The sequence below is a fragment of the Caloenas nicobarica genome, chromosome 3 (assembly GCF_036013445.1).
Source record: "Caloenas nicobarica isolate bCalNic1 chromosome 3, bCalNic1.hap1, whole genome shotgun sequence".
Taxonomy (NCBI): Eukaryota; Metazoa; Chordata; class Aves; order Columbiformes; family Columbidae; genus Caloenas; species Caloenas nicobarica.
In genome coordinates, this window is record NC_088247.1 from 44223437 (window position 1) to 44237901 (window position 14465).

A 14465-nucleotide genomic window follows, 5' to 3' on the forward strand; every position below is an offset into this window, starting at 1 on the left:
GACCTTTAACATGCACAAAAAAAAAGCTACATATAGGAAAGGAAAGATCAGCAAGATACTAATGTTACCAAGAAATAAAATTATATCTAATTTATATATGAAGGACAATATATGAATATTAGGATACAGTTCACACAACTCCTTTAAGTTCCTTATAGCTGAGGTTTCTAAAGAAAGCTTATTTTGGACTGCAATTTCAATTTCCAAGGATATTACAGAGAGAAATCTGAGCTTCATATTTGCTATACTGGCAAGTAATGAGAGTGAAAATAGCTGGGTATCAAAGTGTATCCCCATTATAGTTTTGATTTTGCCATCACTACAATGACTGGTGATAGTATTTTTTATTTTTTAAGTACTAGAAATTTGAAGGATAGTATACAATCAAAACCTATTTTGAAATACTCAAAAGTATTCTGTAGATTTTATTAATACTTGATGGGCTGTTCTTTTGCATCTCATTTCTCTGACTAGGTAAGGAGAAACATACTTTTTACCAAGTTTTTCTTCAATCCTAACTTTCCAGTCCTCCATTCTTTCACGAACAAGTGCTTTTAAGGGCGCAATATACACTGCCTGCAAAAGAAAAGTCACAAAACCAGAAGTTAAATAAGAAACCTTTATTAAAGTGTACCTATAAGGAAACAATTATTTAATACTTGTGGGATTTGAACATATTCATTACCTAGAAAATGATTAAATCCGGAGTTCCTTAAATGACCTACAAGAGGATTATATCTAAAACAGACTTAACACTTCAAGATACTGCTTTGTTTCTTGAGCCATTAACAAGCAAATAAATTAAGAAAGAGAAAGAAGAATTTATTGAAATGGAAGTATTTATCATAGCATTTAACAACAAAACCCACTTCTACAAATAATACCATTTTTTGCCAGGACTATAAAATCTGTGAGCTAACATCCTAGAACAGAAATAATCAGAATTTCCAGCAAGCAGTATCTTACTTGACTTGTAGTTATGTCGTTAAATTATTAGAACATTACCAATTAAATTAGAAAGCTGATTATTTTAAGCAAAATGTCACAATATTTTCCTCAAACAAGTCTGCTGTGCAGGGGAAAATACTCTGACATGTGGAAACAACATTTATTTACAGATTTATGGTTAAATATTCTGAAGCTTTTGAACGTGAAGAAACTGCTAGATGAAGAATTCACATATATTCTTTAAAATGTATAGACAGGTTTTCAGCTTTATTAAAACCTAAAAGATATATTCCTTTGAGAATTAGCTGTTTTGTAAATCTAACAGATAAGCTGAAAATGTATGAGTGTCTTGTTTACCTCGCTTGGACTAACAAATTACATGATGATATTGAAATTTCAAAGATGAATAAGGGATTTACATACATGATTTCTGTTAATTTCAAAGGTTACTCTTTGGTTAAATCTCACAGACACAAATATATTTTCCAAAGACTTTAAAGCTAAAATGTGGCTAAGACAAGATGGCTAGGTCAAGACAGAGATACATATTCACTTTTAAAACAAAGCCCCAAAAGCTGAGATGTTCAGCTTTTAGCCAACTTAAAAAATATAACACGGGGAAGTTAGAACAGAAAATCCGCTTGTAGTAATTAATAGCAACTTATTTGTTTAAAAAGAGAGAGACTGGGCTAGTTGTATTCACATGGAGGGGAACTATTAATAATAGCTACAAAACAGTACTACTGCCTGTAGATAGATATTAAAGCAGGAAATGCAGGTAGGTACAGAAAGGCAAATCCAGCAAGCCTGTATGTCATATTCTTAGATTTAACGCTCATTGCACACTGATTAATATAGAAAGTTGAAAATAAAGCATAATGTACATAATAAAGTACTATTTTGTATCCAGGCAGGTATAAATTGGAGAAAGCAAAATTCAGTTTGCCATAGTCTTTTTCTAGGCTTTTGTATTGCTGAAAACATGCCTACACAAAGTGATTCTAGTAATCCTATTTTACAAACCTTTGATGTGGGATATTTGTTAAAAACTCTAAAGATGGCTAATTCAGCTGCAACAGTTTTTCCAGAACCTGTAGGAGCTCCAAGGAGAACATTACAGTCTGTGTGATAAAGTGTGTGAAATATCTGCGTCTGGATAGGATTGAAGTGTGTGAATTTGTACAGGGCTTCATATTCCCAATGTCCCAAAGCTGTGATAGGCAAAGGCTGAAGATCTAGAAGCTCTGAAAAAACAAAATAATCATAAGTGCATGACAAGAGGTGCCATAACACAGTTTATTATAATATGAAGATAAAAATATTAACCAATACTTTAGTGAAAAACAAGTTACCTTGGAAATTGTTTTACTTAATATCTCATATGACACAGAGTCCACATTTGAGTAATTTTTAACTTTGATGAGGAATAATGAAAAGTTTATTTTATAGCTCTGAAGTATATCTCTGCAAGTACTGTTGCTAGTATTCTGATAGCTGTGAACCAGCCATTTGTATAAATTAACCTTTTTCTTAAAGCAGTTTCCTTTTTACCCAGTTGTAGTAAGATCTAAACTCACTGTACTAGATTATATCTATGTCCAGCTTCTTATGATAAAAGACTGTGGAGTCGGAGGACAGCACAGTCTGTGTATTTCAGGTTCAAGAAGATCTATGTAAGAAGGAAGGATTCTTTGGAGATTCTAAGTTGATGGAGTAATACAAATCAGATGAGTACGACTGCATTTTGCATCTAATCCTTTAAACATGTAATTAAAGACATAATCTTAACAAATAAACAATCAGACTCTCAATATATGATTCTCAATATATCTTGAGGGCATCTGCTATCCAAACAATTAGAGATTGTGGAATTTGGAAGATGATATATATAACCAGATTGGATTTGGAATCCTACCAAATTAAGGAGACTGCAGTGATTCTGTTATGCAGATGCTTGCTTTGAAGTTTGGATTTTTTTTTTTTTGTGGCTGGAGGTCTCATTGACTTTTCAGGGTGCTTCACATTAAGGTATGATATGGGAGTCATAAAATCTACTGAGGCAATGATACCTAATATTCTTCACATGCTTTTCACTGATACCTTATGGCTGTTCTATCATTCCTACTCTAACTGTGATTTCTTGGGCTCTGTTGAGGAGAAGGAAGGTTTTTTTGCCTAGCAGGGCCTCTATGTACTTCATTGTTGAGTGGGAACCAGATGGGAATTGAAATCAATTACCATAAATCCTAGAGGCTCCATAACTGGTGATGTGTAAATATCTTTCTGTTTCTTCTGAATAGTAGTCAGTGATCAGTCAATTAGATAAAAAGGTTACACATGCTTTTCCAGACAGGGTAGGTACAGTATAACAATAGCTAAACACTTCACAAACACATGTGAATTTATGCATGCCAAAGGACAACACCGTATGAGAACTGAGTATTTCTGAAGGCACTCACTTCACAGACTGCTAGATGAGCCAAATGTAATTACAGTGGAAAGGTTTTACAATGACATCAGGCACAATGAATGTATAAAGCAATTTATGTATCCAGAAAAAAAGAAGCAAAACACAAACATATGCTTCTGTGCCAAGTGTTAAAAAGGAGGGGGAGGGGAAGGCCATGCCTTGATCAGCAGTGCTAAGTTGAAATGTGATGTTCGGTACTCTAACAGCACTTGCTAAGATGAATTTATTTTAGTAAAAATATTAAAATGTTTCATATTTTCACCATTTTACCTGTTCACTTTTTTCTTTGCTGAGTGCCATTTATAATACAACCATCCACTCTAAGATTATTTTTAACCAGTCCAGAAGAAGTGTAATGCTAAGGCATACTGTAACACAGATTTGCTTAGTTTTATATGACAGTTTCAATTTTCCTATGGTTTATAGTAACTAATATGGTGGTATTGGGTTGAGATGAAATGCTTTTTGTTCAGGAGTTTAAAATTTTAGAGAGCTTTAAAGTTAGTGAAGAAATGGTCTCAATAAAACAAATATATCACAAAGTGAAATTCCATGTACTTTTCCACAATGAAGCAGAAGTTAAGAGAATTATTGCAATATCATAAGGAAAATCACCTTGACCAAGACGAATTAAAACAAAATGATCAAATTTGAAGTTACCTGTGTGGGGTGGATGTCTCTCTGGAAGAATCAAATGTTGAAAATTTATGATACATACAGCCTCTGCTCCTAACCATCTATCGGACACAGCTCGAATATAATATTGAGAAGGAAGAGGTTCAAAAATTGGGATTGTGAACACCAGCAGTTGAGGTTCTTTAGTAATGACCTAATGCAAACATGTAAAGAATAATTACTGCACAGACAAATCAGTAACTTGAAAAATCATAGTTTGCCTCACTTCCATAAGCATTATCAACACAAAGCAATCAAGTGTGTGTGCAACTCCATGTGCAAAATGCTCACATCTTTATAAAAATATTTCACCACTGGGAGTGGATTTCGTTTCCATGGACTTCAAAAGATAAAAATAAGGCTGGCTCCTCATCTTTAACAGACAAAACCATTCCAGTCTTTCTTTTTTTCAGCTGGAAATAACTGTCCCACCAAAGGAGGAGGAGAAAAAGAGACATCTGAGATTAGAAAACATCTTTGTGGAAGTTCAAGCTTATCACGTACATCTGAAACTGAAAGTTGTGCTACTGATTTGAAAATCTGATTAAGGCAAAATACTGTTTGACCTTACAAATCCACATCTCACAAACTTTATTTTTGTCTCGCTATGAGATTCTGAATAAAACACATTACCTGTTTTTTTTGAATGATGAAGTACTCTGAATGATAAATGTGATCATTAGTAGGGTCTTCTACCCAAATCCACCAGGGCTCTCCAACGGTGCCGTGTACCTTTAAGAGTAGCAAAGATATTTTTGTTATAGTTGTAGAGAGGTTCTCTAGATTTGCTGGGTACATTGGATATATTTCTAAATGATGTAGGCTTACGAAGGTATATAGAAATATAAAAATCAGAGGTAAGAGCAATATAACATTTTTAATTACATTCGTTTGCCTAAAGATTATGTTTCAATAAGATTTTGCTTAAGGTACGTATAATATAAATGGACATGATATAAATGCAACTGAAGCTAGTGCCTCCGCTGTCTAAAAATAGACCGAACTCCCAGAGTTTCCTCTAGGCTCCTAAAAAAGGACTCCTTCTCCTTTTTCCTCCTTGTACTTCTGTCTTTCCATTCTGTATGGAGGATTGTCTTTTGCTACCCACTGCTCATTCTTCAGCCAAAAACATTCCCCCAGGAAAAACTGGACACCGAATTGTAACATTGCTCTCTCCTCCTCTCTCTCTTCCCCTCTCCTCTGGACAGACACATTAAGTGGATTCAGAAGGCTGTAGATCTAGTCCTTGCTACAGGTGAAGTGCGGAGAACAGAAACAAAGCTGTCTCTTGATGATTCCCGTGCCATCTGGCAACACTTTATTCCATCCCAGATTTTTGTTTGCTTTGTTGTGTACTTTATTTTGCAATGCCAGCCACAAATCATAGATAGGTGGGATGAACAGCTAAAATTTTTTGTTTCTTTGTCCACATAAATGACTTGTTCAAATGTGCAAGCATTTTACTTAAGTATCTAGGAAAAGAAGAAAAATGCATAGTAAAGGAGCATGGGAGACATAATGTGAAATGCACATAGATGTCTAGTGTTTCTGATGAGGACTGTGGTAAGATACAAAACCAGTATGAAGACAAAGTTGCTTTTAATGGCAATTTTAACACTACAGGAATCTGGTATTGATTCGCACAACACATTATTTTCAGCCTAATTTATTATTGTGTATGTGTTGGAAAACAGCCTGTACACAAAAATGTGCACCAAGAATAGAACTAAGGTGCTTTTGTTTCTTTTTTAACACAGTTGCACAATAGATAAGTAGATAGACAGTAAAGATACCGTCATTCATTTTCATTACATTTGAATTTCATTAGCAGCTTCACTGGGAACTGAAGCAGTGAAACTAAAGGACACAGGTGACTGCAGGTGACATTTTGAAAACTTACAGTGAAACTATTACTTCCTTGGGGTTTAGGAGAATTTAAGAGAGGAAAGAAGAATTAAGAAAAGTGATAAAATTCAAAGCTCAGAAATTTTATCTTCAACTGTAAGAGCATCTTAGTTTTGGAGAGTCCTGTGACAAAGCTGCATGGGGAAAGAAGGCCAATGTGGGAGCAGGCAACACAACATGCTCTCCAGCAGTGATTCTCAAGAACTCTGGGGAGCTCTTAAGAACCGACACATACCTGTATTTTGGGCAACCATTGCCCTAAAACTGCATGTCTGATATATGACTCAGATAATTACAATAGGACAAGGGGTGACGGTTTTAAACTAAAGCGGGGGGAGATTTGGGCTAGACATGGGGAAGACATTTTTTACGATGAGAGTGGTGAAACACTGGAACAGGTTTCCCAGAGAGGTGGTTGATGCCCCACCCCTGGAAACATTCCAGGCCAGGCTGGACGGGGCTCTGAGCAACCTGATCTAGTTGAAGATGTCCCTGCTCCTTGCAGGGGGTTGGACTAGATGACCTTTGAAGGTCCCTCCCAACCCAAACTGTTCTATGAGTCTATGATAATTAATACTTGTTGCATTATTATGTATTTCTGCTGGACTCCTCCTGGCTGCAGTTAGGGCTTACTTGCTCTGTCTGGATATGTTTATAGTCATTTGCTTCTAGCAATTTAGTAAGAATTTTCCACTGCGATACGGCTCACATGCTTTTACTGAACTTCAGGGCTGCAGCCACTAAGGATCAAGATAATGTCATATCTTGCAGCTACCAAAACATATCTCCTTTCCTTTGGAAAGGCAAGTGCAAAACTAGTGATAAGATCATTCTAGAAGTAAGTATCCTGGTAAAGGAACAGTCTTAAAACCATGAAATGTGAGCCAAGCACAGTATTTCAGTTAAGTGTAGGATTAAAATTTTTAATATTCTGATTGTATTTGACTACTCCCATTCTTTGAATGGAATTTTTTGGCAACTAGTTTTTGTAGCAATTACAGCTATATGTATTAAGTTTCTATAGTCTTCTTCTGAATAGCTTTTTAAAATACCGTATGATAATGGAGAAGCAGTTTCATACTGTCAGTGGTTTAATTTAAAAGACGGTTATTAATTTTAGTTACTGTGATAGAAGTTTCACTTACTGACAAAACAAGAAATCCATCAGCTACCTTACAAAAAATTTTTAAAAAGAAAAAACCTATATACAAATTCACACAAAAAAATCTCCATAAGTTGAATTGGTAAAACAATTATAATGTTTCCTAAGCAACCGTTAGGAAAACTGTGTCAAGGGTTCATAGTGGAAAATAAATTTTTTCCAAACTTTTGCTATTAATATAACTTTAGAAGTAAAGAGTCAAAACAAGAGAGTAAAATTCTGTATGGACCCCTTTTCAATTTGTAAAAATACAGAAGAACCTAGCTTTTGTAGAAAAATCTAAAAATGGATTGAGAAATTACTTTGTATTAAAATACAGATTAAAATGAAGAACAGCTGTGGGTTTTTTTTTGTCTTGAATAGATTACAGGTAAGTGGAAGAAAGATTGAATAATAAAAACTTGTTTCAATCCTAAAAAGTAATGCTTATTTGCCTTCTGAAGTATTGGCCATAAATAAGGCGGCAAAAAATAATTTATGTTATAATTCATGTTAAGAATCCATTCACATATTTCTGTAATAAATCCAGGTAACAAGAAAAATCTAATTTTCTATATTTTGATCATTAATCTCCCATTCATAAGCTAACTTGGTGAAACTTCCAAAAGAAAAGAAAAAGCCTTTAGGTAGGGAAAATAAATTCTAAAATGAACTAAACATTTGTGGAATAAAACTCTAATTTACTTGCGATTAAGGTAAACTTGTAAACTAAGGGATTTTAAAATTATTTTTTAAAATAAAAGGATACTTAATATCCAAGTTTCAGAATAATTTATCTTAAGCATAAATCTCCTAAGAGTAAAAAAGAAAAATATGTTTGCCCATTGAGGTATCTTTGCCTTGTTTCTGTAGAAAGTTTCAGAAGTACCAGCAACAACACAATGCCCCCATGTGGACATTTGTATTTCATTTAGGTTTACCTTAAATCTATTTTTAATGAACAGATTCTGAATCAAAGGGTATGGGTATATCTAAATGTGCAACTAGTACCACTCCTTTCATATAAATTTGCACCATAAAATATAGATTAATATAATTCCGAACATATCTCAGTTTTTTCTGTTTAGACAAATCCCAACAAGAAAAAAGGCACTGATGTTTTGAATGCACATTTCTAAAGCCATAAAGAGCAGCAGAACTTGGCATACATGAACTGTATTTCAAGGCTTTATTTTCTGCATTTGACATTCATCCATCATTCAGAGAACAATCCGTGTCTCCCTCTTCCTTGCTTCTCCTTTTTGGGCATATAAATCAAGTCTGTGAGTGACTACTATTAATATCCAGTATAAGCACTTGCTTCAACATGTTATAAATGGTGCAATTCTGTAACAACTAATGGAAATAAAAAGATGATCTTCGGGTGCCACTTTCTACAAAAGTCTTAAAGGTCATTCCATGCCTATTATCAAATTTGCTTTTTAGCTAAAGTAAATATTTACTTTCCTGTCCAAACAGCTATGGACTCCTTGTGATCACCTCCTTTACTGAAGCTAAATTAATGCTCCCTGTCCTTCCTCCACCTGCCTTTTTTTTTTTTTTTTTTTTTTACCTGATCGTTCCATGTGAAGTCAGGAGCGATGTTCAGCCGAACTCGGAGCACCGTGCGGGTAATTGGCTGAATCGTCGCTTCCATTATGACGGAGGGGATTTGATGGACACACTGTTTTACCTTTAACCCAATCTTCACATGATGCAGCATATGACCTGCCAAGAAAACATTAGGTGCAACAAATTTGCATTTCCAGGAAAAATAATATGACTCCGACTTTCAAATGGGCTTTTAGAGAGAAGTATTATTGCTTCCTTGTTTTGCTCTTAGGTGCATAAATGTCTGACTCTCTTGACCTGGCATGTCTGAATATTTTGTAATACTTAACTTGAATTAGCAATTTAGAACCTAGGAAAAAAATCAGTATTAACTCCTTCTCCTGTTGGCTATAACTAAGGGGTTAAAATAACTATTAAGAATTCACACTGAAAGCATACTATGTCAAGCTAGTTCCCTTTACTGACTTTTTGACCAGGCTCTTACCGAGCCATGAAGTTCTTTTTTGAAGCATGAATACTAATCTTTTAGTCAATGAAGGGCACACATTTGAACTTCTACAATTCCTGTGTAGTGATTCGAAGCAGACAGAATGCTTTTCATAAAACAGAATAAAGGTAGTTAATAGCGTAAATATCCATGCAACTAGTAAACATCTCACAGCAGCTCTAATCTTTTTTCCTTCTATCACAGTCGTGGTAACTAAGGCAATAAAGTGATTATATTAATAAAAAAAATTCCTACTTGTATTTTACAGGTGAAATATCTGTTCTCTTACTCTTAATTTTATATATAAAGCAAAGTATGTAGCAGTTGTTTCTTTTTTTTTTTTTTTCCTGAAAAATATTGCATCTTCTAGGTTATTTAGGGAAAGAAGGTTGATTTATCCCATTTTCACCTAAATTGCTTATATAATTACATGGAGCACATTATAAATTTTAATTGTAATGATCATAGGTATTCACTTAAATTAAAAGCTACCTTACAAGTGGCTATTGATATTTTCTGATATCTGGTATGTACACTTTCCCAGAAAAAGAGGAGAAGAAATCCTGTTATTTGCATTATGTGCAAAGTGAAAAGGAGATAAAACTTTTTCTTGCTATTGCACATAATTTGAGAGCATAATAGCTTGCAAATGCTTAATTTTTCATCTTGATCCTGACTTTCCCTCTTCGGTTTTTCTTATTCAACAAACTGGCAGATTTTGCCTCACACAGGTGTTTATCTCTATTCTGAAGTACTGAATGGTGATCTTGCTCAAGAAGCAAACCCCTAATGCAAAAGTTTCAACAGATATTTAATCGGTTTAATTTGCCATTGGTAAAATAAGTGCATTTCCAGCAAGTGGATTATCAAAAACCAAACCAATTATATTGGTACAAGTTGGTGATATATGCGGTATGACAGCATACTTGCGCAGTGACTAGCTTTTGTAATTAGAAGTAAAACTTCAGAAAGCACGTTAAATAAAAGGAGGTGCCAAATATTCAAAATATGACTTGATAACTTATGTACAAGCTCAGTTTTTCATGCCAAAAATCACTTTCTGCATCATGACGTGTGAAGCAAACTTCTGTGTTTGTACAAAACACAGCACTGAGGTTTTGTACACTTATCTGCTGGGGAAAATAAGGCTCCTCTCCCAACTTCTGTAAAATGATACAAAACTCTCCCACCTCCTCCCCCCGCTTTTTTTAAATAGTCACATTATAAGAAACTATCAATCACGTTTAAGAAATATTAAAACCTTCTGAAGAAAAGCTGACTATTCGAGAAAATAGGTATGTTTAACAAAAGAAGAATAAATTTTGCTTATTCCACAATAATTGTCATCTGTAGACTGAAAAAACACAACTCTTTATCTCGGATAACAGTGATTTCTTGGCTTTCTGGAAACTCCACAGTTACATTGCAATACATGTAGCTTGGTGTTGACCAGTCCGCGGTGTGCTGGGACCCAGGATCTGTGCACACAACACGCTCTTTGCTCACTGGGAGAGCTGGCACCCCCCTGATGCTTGTCACTTCCCAGGCCAGGGACTGAGTGACCCACGTCACTCCTGCCTTTTTTATTCTATCTCCAAGGCGACAAAAACATTTAAAAAGGAAGAAACGCTAAGATTGAAAGTAGTCCTATGGAGTCAGAGAACAAGGCAGCACCTGGAAGCGGTGTGTTTTCTCATTTCAACATTGTTTTGAATTTAAATAAAAATAAGGCGGCTGCCAGGCAAGTGCTTCTTTCACACCCCTGGTGCCAGAAAGAGAGGCCAGAGAGGAAGAAATGTGCCAGGTACCAGCACTTCTCAGAGATGCGCAGATCTACTTGCTTTCATGTCTATAAGGCTGATGAACATGAAATATCATTCCATATAGTCAGTCGGCAATGACCTATTTTCACAAAGTCTCATCTACTTTCAAACTAACTTAATATAAACCAAAATGAGACATTTTATAGGGATATATTGATACATCGCCATCTTGTCAATACTGGTTCCACTACGTTGAAGGAAGCAAGACTGGTTTTATATTTTAATACAATTTTTTTTTGCTTCTCCCAAGGGCAGATATGGGGAGAAAGAAGCATTAAAAGAAAAAAAAGAAAAAAAAGCACGAATATAATTAATGGAAAAGAATATTTAGTATTAAAAAGACTTCACAAATACACAACAAATAAACAAATCTGAATTAAAAAGTGCTATAATGCTTCTGAAAAGCACAATAATGCTAGCACTTCAAATAAAATGTTACAAATGTTATATTTTTAATACATTTAAAATTAGTATATATTATAATGCACAGTTAAAGTAAGCTTTTAAAATTTTCCCATGGTCCTTAATTTATTAAATGAAAGAAATATAGCCTCTAATTCTGCAAGTTTTTACATATTTATTCAATTTTATCCAACATAAATTAGGCATGTAACAATGCTTCCTAAGTTAGGAATGTAGCTCTCTTGTCAAGTGGGAGAAATATCAAGTCAGAAATCATAACTTCTAAAAAGCAGTGACTACGCATTTCATTTTTATTGTAAAATTAGATTTTAAAAAAATGGCTGCTTGTTTCTAAACAACTTGGAAATAACAGGTGCAAAGAAAGCCCAAATAAGAAATAATACACTAAGACTGGACAAAGAAATACATTGCAAGCAAATTTTTTTTTCAACTTCAACCAGCTGTTGGACAGTTTATGCACAACAGTTTGTACACACATATTAGAAACTGTCATTATGTCTATCGGTAGCGTTGTGGATATTCTCATTATCGAAGTGTCAAATCCTTTAAAAAATTCCATTAAGGTTTTGCTGCAATGACACCAGTGACAATGAATTCTCCATGTTCAATGAAAATTAATGCAGTGTTTCAGAAGGAGGCCAGTTGCTGATAGTATACCAGGACACAATAGTCGCTTTTATTCCTTTTTTCATGTTAATAGAAGTTGAAGAAAAAGAGAAAAAAAAGACCATATTTTGCCAACTGGCAAAAATAAACATAGGCCTTTTATAGTAGTGTATTACGTAATGTGAGCAAGAAGGGAAGCACAGGTCAACATAATTACATATATATACACATATATGTAAATACCAACATACATCTCTATTCCACATGTGTTCTGCGGTTGGCAGGACATGGGCTAGCCTTACCCTCAAAGCTTTGCCACGTTACAAACTGTGGAGACTGAATCATAGAATAGTTTGGGTTGGAAGGGACCTTTCAAGGTCATGTAGTCCAACCCCCTGCAATGAGCTGGGACATCTTCAACTGGATCAGGTTGCTCAGAGCCCCATCCAGCCTGGCCTGGAATGGTTCCAGGAATGGGGCATCTACCACCTCTCTGGACAACCTGGGCCAGTGTTTCACCACCTTCATTGTATAAATTAAAACCTCCTTTATTGGACAGACCGTAATACCATATTAATGTGCCTACGTGGCTTCCAGAATGGAGTGAGTACACTAATCAATGGCTCAGACTTATTTCTAACTTGCCCATTGATTAGTTTAAGCAGATCAGCATTGTTTATTTCTCACCTATTTCATCTTTTCTCATGTCCTTCATCTTGTCTATAGTGAGATTCTTCTCTTCCAACTTCGAGAGGACTGATGGTGGTAACACTGAGAACTGTCTCAAAGGGCTCACCCAGCCCCACAGCCGCTTGTCAATGACTTTGCTGAGATTCAGTAGTCGGTATGTCATTGCAGGCCAACGTTTCCTAAGGGCAATCTCAAAAAGAGCTCGAACAATACGAGCTGCATTCTGGAGAGTCAAAAAAAGAAGCAAAAATGTTGTAATTCTCTCAAGTATTCTTTGTAAAATGAAAAGGATCCCATAGACTCATCTTTGACAAACCATAACAATAGATTTTTATTTTTCAAACTTATTTCAAACATTCTTGAAAACTATTTTTTCCATCACTGTCTAGTGGCAGAACTATTATATCTCATGATTGCCTACAGGAATTACCAAAAGAAGCATGTGCAACTAATTAAAGTTGTAGTGGCAGGTCTATCATAGAATTTTGATCACGGTTATGCTAACATTAGGGAGTTCTAAACTCACTGTGTCTCAGTCACTTCTGAAACAAATGCACTTACCGTACTTAACATCTTCCTCCTTCTCCCCCCATATAATATACAACTACAAACTCATTTTATGTGGAAATTCGAGTTTTAATTTTTCATTTCATTTGTGCTTCCATAATAGCATCCCATTTCACACTGAAACTGTATAAATCTGCTTTGGACTCAGAAAATTAATTATTAATGTGAGCTTGAATAAGGTCAGTCTTATCCTGAAAACTTTAGTTATGATATTCCTTCATAAACTTATCAAGCTGTATTACGATTTTTTTTTTTAATTTGGCCTACTGGTACTATGCCTGCATTAGCAATTCTGTTCTTGATTCACTGAATAGAATACAATCATTCTCTTCTGGCTCTGCAGTGCCAACAGGAATAAAAAATAGAAAATTATTTGGTTGTGATAGGAAGCATATGTTACTAAAGAAGCACATCTCTTTTACTTAGAAAGGATGAATGATTTTCTTAATAGTCACTATCCAATTAAAAAAATTCACGATTTGTAGCACTGGTTCCACACGTACAATTTATGAAGATCTGAGAAGAAGACCATGTTGCGGCACTAAAAATGATATAATTGAGACAGACAAATAAAAGCAATTGTCTTGAAAGCAAAGATTAAAAGAATCATACTGAAAATTATCTTGCTGTGCAAGTACCACAATTTTTATGATGTGCATAATGATTTCAGAATTTTCTAATTTATACCCATACGTGCTAGGAAATGTAAACACTTCTGAATAACGTAATGTTAATATGAAAACCCTACTGAAGAATATGTATAGTTTCGAATACTTAAGTCTCATCTTTAGCACCAACTAAATGCAATTTTACAATCCCTTCCAAAACGGTTTTGTAAGGATGAGACAAAAATGATTCAATGCAACATGTTGCCGACTGTTAAAGAAAAGAAAAAAAAAGAAAGAAAAAAAAAAGAGAGACATAGGACAGGCTAAAAGGTAAAAATTTATCATCTATTTTATACATTCGTTACTGTTGCACATCGGTGATTGTCTGTGAACATTTTGCCATTTTGAGTTCTTCGGGATCCAGAATTTTAAACTTTTAAGCAAGACCCCTTCCTTTCTAAGATGGGCTCTAGTTGTGAAAGAAAGCAGTTTTGTGTCACAGACCTGCAATTCATTATTCTGTGTAATAACTGAACATGCTGTATAACTA

The 14465-nt window shown here is 34.8% G+C and overlaps 1 protein-coding gene across 2 annotated transcripts in view; it reads right to left on the reverse strand.

The window, feature by feature from the left end:
* Window positions 1–14465, reverse strand: part of ASCC3 (activating signal cointegrator 1 complex subunit 3) — a 267227-nt gene that overhangs the window by 70536 nt on the left and 182226 nt on the right. For both annotated transcript variants that reach the window (XM_065631955.1, XM_065631954.1), the window contains exons 21-26: window positions 12738–12963; window positions 8713–8867; window positions 4727–4825; window positions 4079–4247; window positions 1972–2192; window positions 491–576 (exon numbers count right to left, since the gene is read on the reverse strand). In XM_065631955.1, coding sequence (XP_065488027.1) covers window positions 491–576; window positions 1972–2192; window positions 4079–4247; window positions 4727–4825; window positions 8713–8867; window positions 12738–12963 — 956 coding nt within the window. The remainder of the gene's footprint in view (window positions 1–490; window positions 577–1971; window positions 2193–4078; window positions 4248–4726; window positions 4826–8712; window positions 8868–12737; window positions 12964–14465) is intronic.